The sequence below is a fragment of the Colletotrichum chrysophilum genome (assembly GCF_026319265.1).
Source record: "Colletotrichum chrysophilum strain AFK26 chromosome Unknown scaffold_30, whole genome shotgun sequence".
Lineage (NCBI taxonomy): Eukaryota > Fungi > Ascomycota > Sordariomycetes > Glomerellales > Glomerellaceae > Colletotrichum > Colletotrichum chrysophilum.
The window spans coordinates 197460-213985 of NW_026517317.1; the positions used below are offsets into that span (position 1 = coordinate 197460).

Sequence of the window (16526 nt, forward strand, 5' to 3'; positions counted from 1 at the left end):
TAGAAGAAGGAAATGGTTGTAGAGGCTCGGGCGAGCAAATTTGTTCATTACGTCGTCATGTGGCTTGGTTGGGGGTATAATTCGTCTAAATTTCCTGAACCCAGATCTGTTGATTCGAATTAGCAACATGGTCGAGTGATGAAGAAAAGCGTTTTGATTATGACTTACCTCCATCTTGCCGATATCCTGCCTTGCTTTCCTCGCTTGGCTCTTCGCAGTCATGATCGCCATGTCGAGGTCATCTTGGTCGCCCATGGTGATCATGTCACCGTTGGGCATGTCCTCGTCGCGAATCTTAATCTTGAACCGCCTGCGAAGGCCAAACTTCTCACGGATGCGGTCGATGAAGTCGGGGAACTCGACCGCCGCACCAACCATGATGTATCTCACGTCCTCGGCGTGCACCTTGACGCGAATCTTGCGAATCTCTGGCCTCCTTGAGCCGCCACGAGACGACATTGAGTTGGTACCAGGGCGTCTGTTGGAAACCATCTCAAAGTCACCCTCATCAAAGGACCCGTAGTCGGAGCCGTCCTCCTCATCCTCCATGTACCGCTGGGGCACACGACGGGAGGTCTGGCGACTAGTTCTGGAGCTGCCGGGGCCGCCACCTTGGTACATGTCGTAAAGCTCGTCGGGGTACGCATCTTCGGCGTCCTCGTCCTGACGGCCACGCATCTGCATATCGCGTCTGGAGTAGCCTCGGCTTGGGGTAGCCGATCGAGACTCGGATCTCATGCTGGGCGGCGCTGCCCGACGGTCGTTCGGGCTGCTCGTCTTCTGGTACCGGTCGTTTCCTCTAGCATTGTCGATGTTGAGCTTCGCGAGCATTGGCTTCGGTCCGTTGCGAACGGATTGTCCGCGTGTCATACCGCCAGCACCACCGTTGGCCTCGACTTGGTCGGGAGGAGGTGTAGGCGGGAAGACGCCGCGACCGTTAGGCGGTTCGGACTGTTGTCTTCTTGATGCCAGACCGGGCTTGACCAGGTTGGTAGCAGCGAAGGAGATGTTATCAGCGGGCCTGTCGTCTTTGTTGTCATTCTTGCCAGCCTGTAAACCAAGAAGTCTCTGATTAGCAAATTGATTCCCATAGAAGCTGATGGTTGTGGGAACCGATCTGCCTACATTCTTGATCTCAGATCCAGCGAAACCAGTGAAGGCATTTGCTCGATCGGAGGCGGCGACCAGCCGTGCCTTTCCGAGGTAGTCCTTAGTCTTGAGGTTGCGAACCTTGGCCTCATTTGGTCGGTAGACGACGCCGACGGGAATCGAGAAGACGGTGTACCCCTGCGCATGTTAGTTCGGTTCCTGAATAGAGGGCAACCTTCATACCTCGGCCTCTTCACGGATCGCCTCATCAATTACGTTGTGATCCTCGACGACCTTCTCCTTCACGGCGTAGGACAGGTCTTGTAGACCTGCATCCTTTTGTTGCAAGTAAATGTAGCACAGTCCTCGGTTGAAGAGAACCTCGCATGAGTAAAGCTTGAAAAGCAGGCCCAATTGGGCGTAGTCAATCATGGTGTTGCCTCTCAGGTAGAGGAGGGTGTCGTTGAAGTTGGCCAGTGCCTCTTCGAAGTCACCAAGCAGGAAATTCGATACGCCTTGTTGGAAGTAGGCGACAGCGAGGTACTGGTCTAATCTGATTGCTCGTTGGTAACATTCAACCTGTTTGTGAAGTCAGTCGCGGTGCTCGGAGGTAGGCTCGGGCGGGGATCACGCACAGCCTTCTCGTGTTCTCCCAGAGTGGCGTGAATGACACCCATGTTGAAGAGAATTTTTGAGGTGTCCGAGATCTTCTCGAAGTCCTTGAGGGCCTCGTCGAACTCATTGTTGTCGTATCGGGCCAGGGCCGACACCCACGACTCTATTTCCTATGAGGCAAGCATGGTTAGTCGTTTGTGCTTTGGACTTCCCCTCTGCCGATCGTCGGGTTTTCGTATCGCGGTGGTTGGGCTCCGTCGGATGGCTGAACTCACTTGTTTCAACGACATGTTGTCGCCAGAGAAGAATGATCAAATGCGGATGACGGAAAAATCAGTTTCGAATGATTGCTGCGCAGGCAGACCGTCGCTGCTGCTGCTGCTGTTCGCAAGAAAGTTGCGGGAGATGTTCGCGGAGAGGGTATCGTGGGGAAACTGCGCGGACTTGCGAGAAGGAAAAGCCAAAGCGATGATCCAAACCGGGCCAGATTGGCAGTAAAGTGTGCCGCGGGCGGCTAGAGGAGGGTCCCAGGGCTATTTAGGGAATGAGTAACAGGCGGTGGTGACCGTGCGGTGTGCCCGGCGCCACTGAAAAGACGGTTGGAGTCGTATCCCCGCTTCCACCTGTAAATGGCTGCAATTCGGAGCTGGGCGATGAAAGCGAGAGCAGAAGAGGAGCTGAAGATCTTGGCGCGTGGCGGGTATACCAGGGATCGATAGCTAGCCCCAGTCTTAACGGTGCCGAAAGCTTCTGCAAGAAACGCCGATGCGATACAGGCAAAAAAGAGGGTTTTCGCTACCTCTTAACGGTGCCTGGTGCCTTTCGAATTGGCTGGGTTGATGCTGTGTTGCTGCAGCTGCAGGTGTGCTAGGTGCTTGCGCAGAGGTGCAGGTGCAGGCGGAGGATGGCGAGGTGCGTCCTGTCTTCCTGGCTGGCTGGCTGCCCGTCTGTCTGTCTCGCTGCCGTGCTTGGTCTGGAGGTGCGTTGCTTCTTTTTTAGAGTTACTGCTGTTTCTTTCCTGTCCAGCAGAAGCAGATGCCAAAAGTAGGACAGTGTTTCGGGTTTGTGTACGTTGTGCGTCGAGAGACGGATTAAGTTGTCGGGGAGGATGGGATGGCCCTTTACGGGTGGAGGGTGGGATATGTATGTAAGTCGGACAACGCGCTAAAAGGGAGGGGGGTCCGAAGGCCAGTTCAGTCCGTCCTAGTCCTCGTCCTTCTTCTTTTCCCTGATACGCGGTAGTCTAGCTCCAGGGACTTGCGTAAACTTGTCTTTGCCCGCCTGCGACAAGAATGAAAGCGACCGGGAGGATGGATGACTGATAGTGGGTGACCAAGATAGACCGTCCTGCCCACACTAGCTCTGCGTCGTTCGGCGTCGCTGCCTCTCTCGGATTGTATCGTGCGTTAATTAGAGTCGAACCTCGGACGGTCGTTCGACTATGAAAGCTTGCTTGTTGCGGGTCTGCAAGACTGAAAAGACTGGCTCGTGGTCGGCTTGGGTCTTGGGGGTCTTGTGATATCGAATTCCCGACTCGTCCCAATGTGTGATGGGCAACAAGAACAAAAAGTGATGGAATGGCCAGACGTGCAGCTGGGCTTGGGCAAAAGAATGGGAATGAATGGATGCAGGACGAAAAGCCAGCGCCTACAGAATGGAAGGGAGGGTAGGGTAGAGAAAATAGAGTCGAGTCGATGCAGCGAGGGACCAAGGGGAACTTGACTGGTCGGGTTGTGGGCCGCGAGTCTGGGTGTATATCATGCAAGCCGCTCACAAGTGATTGATATTCCTTCCCACTGGACACTGGATTGTCAGTCAAAAAACGCTTAGGATGCCTGTGCTCCGGTGCTCGTCCAGTTGCGAGTTGCAGGGGCATCCAAGGGGTGGTTTCTTGCTGTCGACTCGAAGGGGGTGCTTGGAGCGAACAGCCCGGAACAAGTGGCTTGGGCTCTGCGGTGGATGAGAGAGAGGGAGGGGTGTGTGTCTTGTCTCTCCCCTTGATTTTGACACGCCCTCTTGAGACTTGGTATGGAAGAGACCAAGTTGTGCAACCGACCGATCTCTTGCTATCACAGGATCTGCCTCGGGAATCAGTGCACAGAGGTGGTCAGAAGAGCGTCTTCTGATAGCTGTGAGAGACACATGGAGAGAACTTCTCCGCGCCGTCTGGCGACATTCCCCAACTCGTCGCCGTTGTCACTATAAGTTGCCGCGCAGATCCCTCTTTTGGCTTCCAACAAGGTAGCTCATTCGGCAGAGAAACAAACTTGTCTAAATTGAGGGACAGAATCAAGTGTTTTCTCTCGAAATCGGACCACTTTGCATATCTCGTCGCCAGATGCTGGGTTGTGAAAGTGCTTGACATCGAACGTTGGGATTCCCTCGGGCCTCTGTGCCTCTCTTGCCCCCCTGGGCCTGGAGGTGGCCACCCTGGTCTGTCTGGGCATCCCATCCGACGTCCGTCCCGGGGGTGTGTGAGACGCGCCTGGGCACCACACCTTCATGTTAGAGTGATGGGCTCGCGAGAAGTCAGAGTCCATGTCAGGGCGGGGCGGGTCAGATCGCGCATCTTGCGGTGGCCAAACCAGGGGAGTGGCTGTCTCCGCCTCTCATTCTCCTGATGGCCCAGGGACGGACGCTGTCGACCTTTCCTGTCCTGTCCCGCCGTGTGCCCCCTCCAGCCGGGTAAGACGCAGCAATCCCTTAACGGCAATGCACTATTGTCGGGTGTCGCAGGCATCTTGCAACCACTGCGAATCAGGGCCTGTCGGTTCCCATGCACGAAGCGTTCCAGTGATTGCGAGGCGTGCCTGATTGGCCGCCAGTAATACGGGACTTGGATCGGACCTGTGAAGCCTCCAGCGCCTACAGCCAAGGGCGCGTAGGCGAGAGGCTAACGCCGCCTTGATCACACTGCCAACTCTGCTTCGGTAGTAATTGAGATGCAGCTTGCAGCACAGTTGTGATGGCCCTCGTGGCTTGAGTGCCAAAGGAGGGGGGGTTCTGCCGGTGATGATGAGCTGCTGCTGCAAGAACAAGTGCAACTGCAACTAAGGCTGCAGGCCATTCCGTCCCATCTTGCCAGTTGCCGGGCTATTTGCTTTTTTCCCCCCAGGTGATGGAGATCAGGAAGCGACCGGTGTAAGTGCTTGCAGACTGCCGCCATTCATCGCATCACAGTGAGTGATTAAGTGGTCCGCATTTCCAGCCCGCTGGAGGTGGTCCATGACGTTTGGCAGAGAGATGTTTAAAATAGCATACCCGACAGTGCCGTGTTCCCAGCACTGCAGTCTGCAGATGGGAGAGGTTAAGCGCCGGGAATCATCTCGTGATTGGGTTGTCCCGGCCAACTGTCACTTCGGCCGCCTCGGCGGTGAAGGAGTGTTGGTGTGTCCGAAGGAGGTTGACAGGTTGTTAGTTGGACAGGCCGAATCGTCCAGGCCTTTGCAACAAGGTTATCCATCATCCAACCGACGGGAGATGTGCTTCACCATGGCCGCCAAACTCTGCCTGATGGGATTGGCGTTCTATGTCGGTGACGGGCTGAGGTCGAATGAGAGTGTCACGATGAGAGTGCATCAAGTCATATATCTGAGCACAGGGCGAATGCGGCGACACGACACCGGCCGGTTGGTTGGCATCAGGGCTGGTGACAGCGGGGAAGGAGATGGTGTAGTGTCGTTGGTCGATGATGATCTGCGAGGAAACCGAGGGCTCGTCACACAAGACCCGCCGTCAGCAGCTCTGCGGCACAGATTCGGTAGTCCATGCTGCTCGTACTGAGGACCAACGTTCCTGCATTTGGGGTATTGAGCCGTTCAACCATGCCACATTCCACCTAAACGGGGTATGCAGGAGTTGAAGGAAGATGAGGTGAGATGGTGCTCGGTCGACGCTGCCGTGTGATGAAGCCATCGTGGTGCGACCCGGACAGACATGCGTCCAGATGGCGGGGACAGTTCGTCGGCGGTGGTGTGCAGAGCCCTTGGTGGACGAAGAGAGTAGCAGAGGCCGCCAAGAAGTTGACAGATTCCTCACCATTCCCCTTTGTGGCGTCAAGTCCGGCACAAGACATCTCGTCCAGTCTTTGTCAGAATTTGGACAACCTTATCTGCAGCGGGTCCAGCGTCCCAGACGACCCATGTCCAGCCCAAGAAGCGGAGGCATCGGATAGGCAGACAGACCGTGCTTCAGTCTGGAGGCAAGTGCTGACTTGGCTTGGTGAAGCCGAAGATGTGGTTAGCCGTTAAAGATGTCGGATAAGGTGCGATATCACGAAATGCTGATGGGGCTAAGGTACCAGCCAGCAGGGTCCGGGATCTGGATCAGGAGTCTTGGCTGTGAAAGAAGCTCAGCCACACCTTGTTGACGTTTCCCTTAGGCTCGATTTGCTAACGCCTGGGACAATTAAGCTATGCGTAGCGCGCATTGTGGAGGCAGAAGGGGCAGGCAGGCAAGGCAAGAGCAGGCAGGAGCGACCTGAACGGGGAAAGGGAGGAACGGAACAACTTCCACTGACCAGCCTCCTACCTATGCCGTGCTAAGGTATTGAGCATCGAGCATCGAGCATCCCAGGTCCTTGTTTCTGCCTCGCAAATCTTTTTCGTTTTTCCCCCTTCATCTTTCTTCTCCCGTATCGATTCGGCCTCGCTGAGTAACGCCGATTGACGCCGAGTACTACATTGTGGTGTTCGAGAATGCCGTCGAAGCGTGGAAATTGAAAGGAGATCTCTCTTCCATTCCTCATCAGGAAGCCGATGATGTAAGTCAGACAGGGGACTGAAGCAGAACAAACGGCACAAGCCCGAGGAGGGTCCCGGCTTCCGAGAGAAGGAGCAAAGAACAATGACTTGCATTCCAATCTTTGTGGAAAGAAGCTCCTTCCACGAAGAGTTCCATAGGGCACAGGGCAATCGCACCCCCGTACCGTACCTACCTTACGAATGCCGTGGGCAAGTGCCTACCTTAGGTACACAGCGATTGCCCTCCTGGCTCCAATTCGGCTGTTTCCCTGCTTGTCTCTCCGTCTCTATGGAACACCTTGAACGCTCCTGCCTGCGCAAGCCAACAGATCATCGACGATATCAGGGGCTGGCCAAGATGAGTCACAAGCACTAACAATCCTTGGGCAATGCTTAGATTCCCTACCTTACTGGCAGCCACCAGCACCGTCAACTCTAATTATCCCTGTCGCTGGAGGTCTCAAAAATCCTGCGAAACTCGCTTCTCCTTCAGGCTGTTTTGAAAGTCCCGTGCTGGGGTCTCCACTGACGTTCCGTCCAGCAGGGGAGCCACGCTCTTTTGGCCCCCATTGACGCCTTGGCCTGGGAAGGCAGCTTCCGCTGTAACGCTAGCGGCAGTGGAGCCAACACCTCTGAAAGTCACTCTCCTCCTGCTCTCGGTGCAGCAGTACCTCATCCATCCTGCCCAGACCAACAGCCACACTTTGCCGCATGAACTAGACGTCAAGCCAACGAACTTCACCATGTTTTACTACGCAGCATCCGGTCGAGGAGCATCCAGCCGCATGCCTTGCACCGCTGCGACTTGAACTGCGACTGCAACTGCACGCCTGCCACCTACCTTACCTTGCCTTACTACGGATGCCTCCCGGTCCTGACCCAAGGTGACTCTGTACGACGACCCTACAGAGCCACACAGACGGGAACGCGCACCGCAGACGCCATCAATCAGTCAGTCAGCACCACAGCGCTCCGCTCCGAGTTGCTCCTCGTTGGTGTTCTCTATGACTCCTTTTTTCCGATCAAATGTCACAAGTCTGGGCATCCCTTCGAACGGATGAATCCACCCGTGACGCGGCGATCTCGTCGCTGTGCGCTTTCAATGCAAACTGAGCCGAACTCAACGGTCCGTTGCCCGCATTGCAAATCACCAACGGGGCCACCGGCCGGATCCTCAGATCCCCAAACCAAACGATTGCCTTCCTTGAATCAGCTGTAACCCAAATACTGTTTCTTGAATCGTTCAAGTCAAACAAGTTTACATCGCAGCCCTCGATTCAGTTCAGCGCAATGGCGCCTCAGTGCCACTTTGATCCTTAGGGTTCTGTCAACGATGCCTTGACATGCCGTCAACGAACACCCTCCTTTGCCAAAAAAAAAATGCACCGCATTACCTCATGTTGGCTGCCTTAGCTAACCTGTGCTCCCAGGCCACCTCATCCCGCATCCGATATCGAGTCTTGGTTTCAAACCTGGCCAACCTCTCCACAATCTAACCCCTTTACACGTATGTATGTCGTCTACTTCCACGTCCACCTCCACGCCCTCGCCTCGCCCTCGCCCACCCGTATCAGCCACTCCCGCATCGCCCATCTGTGTTCACTCCTCCCTCGGTGGGTCTCTTGACGGCAGGCCCGCCTCGACCCCCTTGCGATCCAGAGAAATAAGGTAGCGCCTCTGGTCCCTGTTCAACCACACACGCGTATTCGTCTCATCTACCACCTGTCACTCGCGCTCCGCCTCCTTCCGGTCTTCGATCGGTGGGGGGAATCTCCCGGAACCGTCATCAGTGTTTCCTCTAACATGATCTGCATCAAGCCGACGCTGGAGCCACGCCTTCTCTGCCTGGCTGGCTGGCTGCCCTAACCCGGGCCTCTTCGCAGGGCTTTACAGCATTGCCTTCAGCCTGGGCCAAAGATTCACGACGGGGCTGCCCTATGCTCCCCCGCCCGTCCCACAGCACGGAGACAATCAAGAACTCGGCAGAAAAATCTGGCTGAGACAGGCCTTGTAAAGCTTGGCACATATCAAGGTTAACTGGATGGGCCAGGGAGAATGGACGGCGCCAACAACCTTACCGAAACCCCAGACTCCATCACCCTGTGACGCTGCCTCAGGGCCAGTAAGCCAGACACACGGTAGCCGCGAATCATCCAAGCCCGATAGTCGCTCGAACCTTACCTTATGCTGTCCCGAACGAGTGACAAGATGCCAAGGTCTTGAGAAACTCAGCCTCAATGTTGAATCCACCTGTGGTGTGGTTCTTTGCATTTCTCACACCACAAGCCTGAGGACCCCTGCCGTCTGGCTTGTCAGTCTCATGGGAAGCCTTGGCCGCCGACCTTATTCGACCCGGTCGGCGTTGGTCGACGTCAACGTTCATCGCAAAAATCGTACGATGTTGTTTACAGCAGCTACCATCCCCACGTGCTATCACTGGCGATCTACTCGAGCTCATTCGGCTTGTTCAACCGAGCGCCAAACAACTGGAAAAGCTGTTGTTCATTCTCGTGATCCATCTCATACATCATTCGAGGGGTTCCCACGAACATTCAACGTGGCACCTACAACATGCCCTTCTGGACCTCATCCTTTCTCTCCTCCCACAGCGTCTTGCCCGTGCATGAGCAGACTGTCTTATCATTGTCCCACACGCCTGCACTCCTGGCAATCACGCCGACGACCGTGTCCGGGTCATTCTTCAGGATCCCCGCAGACTCATCCTGTCTCGAGACGACCATAGCGTGGCCAATGATTTCCCAGATCTGGAAGGGCTTGTCGAGGTAGGCGCTGCCTCTTCCATCCTTGCCGACTTCAAAGGTGCCCAAGAATCCCTTGGCAGCGGTGCCTTCGCTGCCTCCCGACCAGACAGGGCCCGTCGATGAGGCGCCCGTCTCCAAGTTACCGTACTCACGGATTGTTGCTCGGTAGGAGCCGGGGGCTACGCCGCGAAGAGTCAAGTCAATCAGGGTGGTGGTGGGAGACACCTGCACCATTCTAGCCAGTCCCCTGACATCTCGGGTTCGCTCATCATCCCACTTTGATGCACCGCCAATGCCGTCTGCCTGATAGAAAGACTCGAGAATGCTGACAGCAGCACCTAATTGGTGAGTAAGCATTTGCGCTCGTGTGTCAAGTTGTCAAGATGAGCAAGTTTAAGAGTGAATACCCCATCTGCCGATGCCAATGCCGGTGCGGCGGTATCTACAAGACGGGATGGGTGATATCAAGAAACAACTTAATATTCGCCAAGGGGTTACAGGAAATGCAGAATGTGTACTTGGGCAACGCCAAAAGCCAGCGCTGGATAGGCAGAAAATTCCTCGCCCAGGGTTGTACGGGAGTGGCGGAGAAGAAAAGAGAGATTTGGTTCAACCTACTGTTTGATACTCCCGAACCTCGCAGGATAGCGTCCCTCCCCGTGGCTTGGATGGCGTCAACGATGGCGGATGGTGCGGCTGCAAAACGTTGCCAAGGGGTTAGTAACGATTGTCAACGAGACGCCAATCTTGCCTCTATCGGGTTGAAGGGTGAGAGGCATTCCCTCCAAGCCAAAACAGACTCAAGCCTTGGAAGCCTCAAAGCATAGCTTTGCCCTACTACCGCCCGCAAGAGCCTACCTCCCCCCAGCATCGTGACGAGAGGAAGAGTACTTTCATCAAGCACTTGACGTTGCAGTGCGACGCAGGTAGTTGGGGAAAAGGTGACCGGCGGGCAAAAGATCGTATGGGAGTCCGCCCGTGGGGAAAAGGGAAAAATGGTGGTGGGACAGAATTTTGGCCCAACCTCTAAGCCCGCAACATTTTGGCTTGAGAGTTTGCAGCAGAAGGGAGCGTACCTGTGCCCTCGACGGAGAGTAATTGGTCCTTGAGATCGGCCTCGACCTTGGTGATGCCCCCCAGCTTGTACAACGAGTCTGAAACGTCCTTGACGCAGCTGTCACATGTCATGGGCACCGCGAAAACGGTCTAGTGTCGCGTTTCATTAGCAATCCCTTTGGTAAGGAACGGCCAACATCGCCTGGGTTGGGCAGCAGATCGAGAAAGAGTAGACTTGGGAGAGTGTGCAAGGTGAAGAATAAGGGAAGATGTCAAGGTCCGTCTCGCCGCGCTGTCTTTGCAGGTCGGCTTGGCATAAAGCATGCTGGTCTTTTTTTCTTCTTTTCCATTTTGTCTGGAAACAAGACGAGTTGAAGAGAGGACGGCATATTCTGGTGCTGCGGGCGGGCGGGCGAGCGGAGGAGGGGGCAAAGGGGAAAGGATAGACGAACCTGAAAAGGATATGAGACGGTCATTGTGAAGGGTCTCGTCGGTCTTGCGCTTGGCTGTTGCGGGCTTCGTAGCAGAGAGCGGTAGTTGTGAAGGAAGTCGGGGAGGCAGTAGAGTATGCTCTGCCCTGCTGGCAACTGTGTGTAAGGTAGTGGTTATGGACGACCAACAGTCGGGTTTTAATCGTTGTCTTCCGAAAAGCCTAGGAAATCTTCTATTCACTGAAAGGGAGATTGGCTGTATGGTGGTGATGGAAGTTTTGCGAGGTTCTGCTTCTATCCCCTTCCAAGGTGGTATGCCCGCCCAATGGGAGAACCGGATACGCGCCTTTTAATACCTGCATCGTGGGATCCGACAGTGGTGCCTTTGCTGAGAAATCGCCTTACCGGCGAGCCCCTCAGCAGTTCCGGAGCAGCAGGCGCAATAGCAGAGCGATTACGGCTCGCTGTGACGAGCTCAAAGATGCCCCGCCATGACGCCCGGGCCATCTGGTGCCCCTCAACTGTGACATTTCGTAATCGGGGGTTGTTCGGCGCTCGGTCGCCGCAGCTGCCGGTGGGTGGGATCCAGATCGATAAGTGCTTATCGGATAAGATCACGGGTACAGTCACGTGCATCCGTGTCTCCAAATTTTTGGAAGAGCTCAGGTCATGCGAATTGAAGGTATCGATATCCAACGGGCAGCGCAAACGATCGCCGCGTACAATCAAAGACGAACTTCGGAGCGCGACTGCTGGCCCGCTGCCGATCGACTGTCCCTGAATCCATTGGGGCGGAAAAATCCATCAAACAAGCGGCAGGACGGAAACCCAGCTGAGGCGGCTGGCCTAGGAGGTTCTCAAGATGTCGCAAACCCTCGGCCTCGTAAGTCCTTCTCCCCCCGGTCACCGATTGCACTCTCCCCAGCAGCAACCTACAGACCGCTGACCATTCCCCCGCGTGGATGACAGACCCGCCTCTCTTACTCAAGAGTATGGCACCAGATCTCGGCCGCGGCGCCGCACGAGACGCTCTCGACGCAGCCGGGCGTGACGCCGCCCTCGCTGGGCCGGCTGGCGTCCCGCATCGCGACGCTGCTGATGGGCAAGCACAAGCCGACGTGGGACCCGTCGACGGACTGCGGCGACTACGTGGTGGTGACGGACTGCGCGGCGCTGCACGTGACGGGGCGCAAGAAGTGGCAGAAGACGTACTACCGGCACAACACGCGGCCGGGATCGCTGCGGCAGGTGACGATGGACGTGCTGATGGAGAAGCACGGTGGCGCGGAGGTGCTGCGCAAGGCGGTCAGCGGGATGCTGCCCAAGAACCGGCTGCGGGACAAGAGGCTGGCGCGGCTCAAGGCGTTCGAGGGCGCGGCGCACCCGTACAAGCAGAACGTGATCCGGTTCGGGGACGTGCCTGTGGGCCAGACGGGGTGGGAGGAGCAGGTTAAGGCTATTCGCGAGGCTGACTCGAAGAGGATATAAGATGATGGGAGAGGGAGGGGGAGTGTGGAAGGGTCTTGGCCGTACGGCGTGTATATTCTGTATGAATATGGGCATCTCAATTGAAGTCTAATGAGTCTCACGCAACTGCGTTGTTGTCAATGGACTTGCGAGGTTGGACGGTTGCTACCTCGGGTAGTGAAGAGCATGATGTTTGGTGCGTCTGGTATGAGCGGCAGCGAAGATCTGCTGAGATCTTGAAGTAAGATGGCACAGGAGAAGAGGAGGAGGGCTGCGGATTGTCACTGCACGCCTGTGGTGGCTCAAGGCTCGGTCTGTTTCTCTTGGTTGTGTTTTAATTTGCTTCTTGCTACGTCCTGATGCTCTTCGTTTCTCAGGAGTGATCATGCCATGTCCTAAAGCCTTCATTGAATCCGACCCGTGGAATTGGTGAAGTGCAGAAAGATGTCGGCCCAGACTTCATGTGTGAGTTCACTTAATAACTGGCAAATATGTCTGTTGCTATACTCTATATCCGTTTCATTCAGGTACTTAAGGCAAGGACGGGAAATGATAATGTCCTACCCGGAGTGAGCTGATGCTCAGTGACCGTTCATATGCCAGGGTGTTGACGTTGTTGCCTCACATGACTTGAGCCATGAGAAAACCATCTACTTGAGTTCGGTAATCAACACTGAGAGAAACCTAGGCTTCTGATCGGATCTGACGGTGGCAATATCCCACGGGGACGGACGACGACGTCCGATTAATAGGTGTAATTTCACCGGCAAGTTGTTCGTTCACCATGGCCGTCAGTTCCGGCCAAATTCACGTTTTTCAGCTCATGATGACGATGAGACGATCATGACTGGTTCTCATGTTAAGATGCATATCTCTTATCGTGTTCGCAATGAGACGAGGTGCTAAAATTGGGCGCCATGTTATTACACACGAACTCACGATAATCTTTACGTCACTCATTTGAACCGAGACGTTGCAATTTAGCACTTGATATCATTGCTCTAAGTCATTGCTCGTTATTACAGTAAAAAAATACCCAGCCAGATGCGGGTAGAAAATGCATAGACGCCGGGATAAATGCAGCGCAGGCTTCAAATCCTCTCCATCTCATTCCCTCTCAGCGACGCCCCAACCCTTACAACTTGGCCGTCTCGTTCTTGGCAGAGCGCGCGACCTCGCACCTGATGAGACCGTTCGGGCCGGACTGCGGCGCGTACACCTCGGCGTCCTTGCCTGTGTTCTTCAGGCCGTTGTGCCAGCTGAGGTCGATCTCAAAGTAGTGCTTGTTGGGGAGCGTGTAGGTGACGGTCAGAACCTCTGGCACGGCGGCGAGGATCTGCTCGCACATCTTGTACATTGTGTTCTGCACGCTGGCGCTCTCGTCCTCAGCAAAGGTCTTCATGGTGATGTCGCGGGCGGCCTGCCAGGCCGGGTCGAACTTGGGGACGGCGGCCCTGACGGCGGCGACGTTGGGGAACTTCCAGGACCACTGGGCGTCGACGTCGGTGGAGAGGATGCGGTCCCAGGTCTCGGGGAGGGTGGTGTACTCGTCGCGGACGAAGCCGTGGAAGGCGGAGCCGGTGCTCTTGAGGACGGTGAGCTTCTGGATGGCGGAGGTGAGGGCGATGCCGTCCTTGCGGGAGATGCGGGCCTCGACGTTGCGGGTCTCCTCGCCGTCGCGGAAGAAGGAGTGCGGGTGCGGCTTGCCGTCGACGGTCATGCGGGTCCAGCGGTGCTGGACGATCTTGATGTTGGCGGCGTGGATGTGCTTGTAGGTGTCGAGGAAGTGGGTGCCGAGGATGGAGGCGTAGAGCTCGGGCGGGTTGATGGGGTTCTCCTTCGCCTTGATGTAGATTGTGTTCTTGATGGAGTCGGTGGCGACGACGACGCTGTTGTCGGCGACGGTGTAGGATGTCTCGATCTCGCCCTCGAGCAGGCAGCAGACGGTCATCTCGGTGACGGTCTGGGAGTCGCCGTGGCGCTCGACCTTGTAGACGCGGACATTGTCCTTGCCGTAGCGGGCGGAGGCGAGAGCGGGCATGTTGGCGGTTGTTGTTGTAGGTTTGAGAGAGGGTATCACAGGGAGAGGTGGTATGAGACTTATCACGGGGTATGAGATGGGTGTGAGATAAGGACCGCTGTTGGAAAGAACTGTGTGGAAGCAAGATGTGATGGCTTGAATGTGAGAGGAGTGGTTGTTGTTGAGGTTGGGGATGAGATGAGGTCGCACGGAGGACAGACTAGAGGGAGAGGAGATAGTCGTCGAGGGGCCCGATAAGTGTTTATATATTAAGACGGCAAGGTTGAGAGCTCTTTGCTTGCCTCTCGCTTGCCTCTCAAGCTCACCTTAGCCTCGTTCAACGTCACCCAGTACACACAAAGCTGCCAGGCCCCCGGAGATAGATAGCGTAGTCGCGTCTTGAGTCGGCACGTTTTTTTGCCCTGGCCCGCGGGACGCCATCAGGGGACCCAATGAGCCTGGCCGAACTGACCCGGTTTGCTTGATAGGGCCCGGCAGCCGTGAGGTAAGATGGTCTCATTGGCGTGGAGTGGAGCCCCCGGAGCCCGCCGATGTCCCTTGGGGGCAGCCCGCCGCACTCAGCCGCTTCAGTGGGAGCTTGACTACGGCTCTCTGCGCCAGGCGGGACGGCGGGGAACGCTGGGTAATTTGTCTACTTCAGAAATGAAAAAGCAAACGCCTTTCGGTCAATGATGGACTAGTGTAGGGTTTCTGCAGGGTCCGCATTGAGGATATTGACACGGGACTCGGGGTCTGTTGGTTCATCTTTCGTGTAATTGTTACTCCCACGCTGGTGATCACTGGCTGAAGCACTGACTTACCACCACAGCATCATGGAGACATGTATCCGAGTCTGGCAAAGTTCACTTGGATATCCGTCTAATGGGAAGGCACCCAACAGAGGAAGAGTTTGCGCCGTTGCGCAGTCAGAATGATACTGAATGTTTGCATGTACCGTGTAGTGCAACAACTCTCCTAGAGGCTCACTGAACCCCACATCGTCATGCAGGTCCTCCTCAGCAATCCCAAGGGCCCGGCCGACCATCTGCCGCCCCTCCCCGAGCCTGAGGTGAGAAGGAGGCCAAGTGAGGCGAGGTGACGACCGATAGGATCCGAGACCCCCGCTTCTTCGGTGGTGTGTGGGTAAGTATGAGGCCGAAGGGCCGAAGATCAAAAGCCGGTTCATGATCCTGACAGAAATAATTCTGTTCATGTTCACGCTAGTAGTAGCACTCGATCGCTCGCGCTCAGCGGCGGGGAGCCTTATCGCACGCACAGATGGACGTCTCCGAGGGCATCGAACGACTTGTGGAAGGGAGCCGGCCGCGTTTCAGCATTGGCAGTGACAGTCTGCGCTGTGGCACGAGCAGCTTCAGACGGCAAGGGCTTTCCTCGGGAGGATAAAGTAGGATGGTCCATGGTTCGTGGTCCGTGGTGCATGGTTGCGAGCATGATGAAGGTCTCTGGAAGCAGTTGGCAGTCGTGTGCCAAGATCTGTGTCTGGTCTTCTAGTGGCTTTATCCGGATCTCTGGCCGTGTGTTGCAATGCGCTTCATGCCAATGGTACTGGTTAACCGAAGGCGAGCTGGTTGGCATCTTTGGCTTTCTTGGTTGTTCGGATCAACGGCCATTCTAGACTGCCGTTTCGATCCCATGTGCTGCTGGTGATGTGTTGCGATGGAAGTACGGTCGAATCGTGTGCCACTATGTCGTTGACGGGACGGCAGACGTAGATGGTGGATGGGTCATCAGATCGCACGGCAAAGGCACTCATGAATGTGTGCATGTGGCTATCTCGTCTTGCAAGGTGAGCGGTGTAGGTTGGCCTGCATGTCGGTCAAATCTTCGATGTTCCAGGTGCTTTTCTCAGCTGTACCTTCCATTCGATTTTGGTTGGCCTTAGGTAAGGCAGTGCAGCAGTTGAGCGCACCTTGGGCACGCACTGGACGCCCACTTCTCCACCACGTTAGTGCTGCCGTAGCACTGACTGGACTGACCGACGCGCTGTGCTGCACCTCCCGTAGCTGGCCCGGGTCGAACTGGAACGGACCTGACGTTGTGACACAGCACCACTTCGACAGCGACCTCCCTCCCCCCCCCCAAAACAGCGCAACGGCGGCTCCCCCACTCCCAAAGTCGGCACCAGGCTGTGGATGACAGGCTGCACACTGCACAGAGGTTGGAATGTCCGTGGCAGAGGTGTGGCACAACACAACGCAACGCCCCAGTGACCACCACCACAACGACCGCTTCCACCACGACCAACTACCCCATCTCGACACGAACTTGGAACTTGAACAACTTTCCGATCGAACGAGCTCCCATCTCTTCCCGCGAGACGGTC

At 55.9% G+C, this 16526-nt stretch overlaps 4 protein-coding genes across 4 annotated transcripts; 1 reads left to right on the forward strand and 3 right to left on the reverse strand.

Annotated features, from left to right (window-relative positions):
* Positions 1–85: 85 nt before the first annotated feature.
* Positions 86–1994, reverse strand: COL26b_004804 (uncharacterized protein; the record flags this gene model as incomplete). The annotated part of the gene is made up of 6 exons (XM_053177669.1): positions 86–106; positions 169–1050; positions 1126–1287; positions 1333–1668; positions 1725–1874; positions 1980–1994. 6 exons carry the CDS (start codon positions 1992–1994, stop codon positions 86–88), a joined length of 1566 nt encoding a protein of 521 aa, XP_053038381.1.
* Positions 1995–9010: 7016 nt separating this feature from the next.
* COL26b_004805 (uncharacterized protein) lies at positions 9011–10740 on the reverse strand (the record flags this gene model as incomplete). Its single annotated transcript, XM_053177670.1, has 4 exons — positions 9011–9546; positions 9827–9904; positions 10285–10414; positions 10717–10740. The coding sequence occupies 4 exons, from the start codon at positions 10738–10740 to the stop codon at positions 9011–9013; spliced, it is 768 nt and encodes a 255-aa protein (XP_053038382.1).
* Positions 10741–11557: 817 nt separating this feature from the next.
* Positions 11558–12183, forward strand: COL26b_004806 (uncharacterized protein; the record flags this gene model as incomplete). The annotated part of the gene is made up of 2 exons (XM_053177671.1): positions 11558–11578; positions 11698–12183. The coding sequence occupies 2 exons, from the start codon at positions 11558–11560 to the stop codon at positions 12181–12183; spliced, it is 507 nt and encodes a 168-aa protein (XP_053038383.1).
* Positions 12184–13297: 1114 nt separating this feature from the next.
* On the reverse strand, positions 13298–14203 carry COL26b_004807 (uncharacterized protein; the record flags this gene model as incomplete). Its single annotated transcript, XM_053177672.1, has 1 exon — positions 13298–14203. One exon carries the CDS (start codon positions 14201–14203, stop codon positions 13298–13300), a length of 906 nt encoding a protein of 301 aa, XP_053038384.1.
* Positions 14204–16526: the final 2323 nt, after the last annotated feature.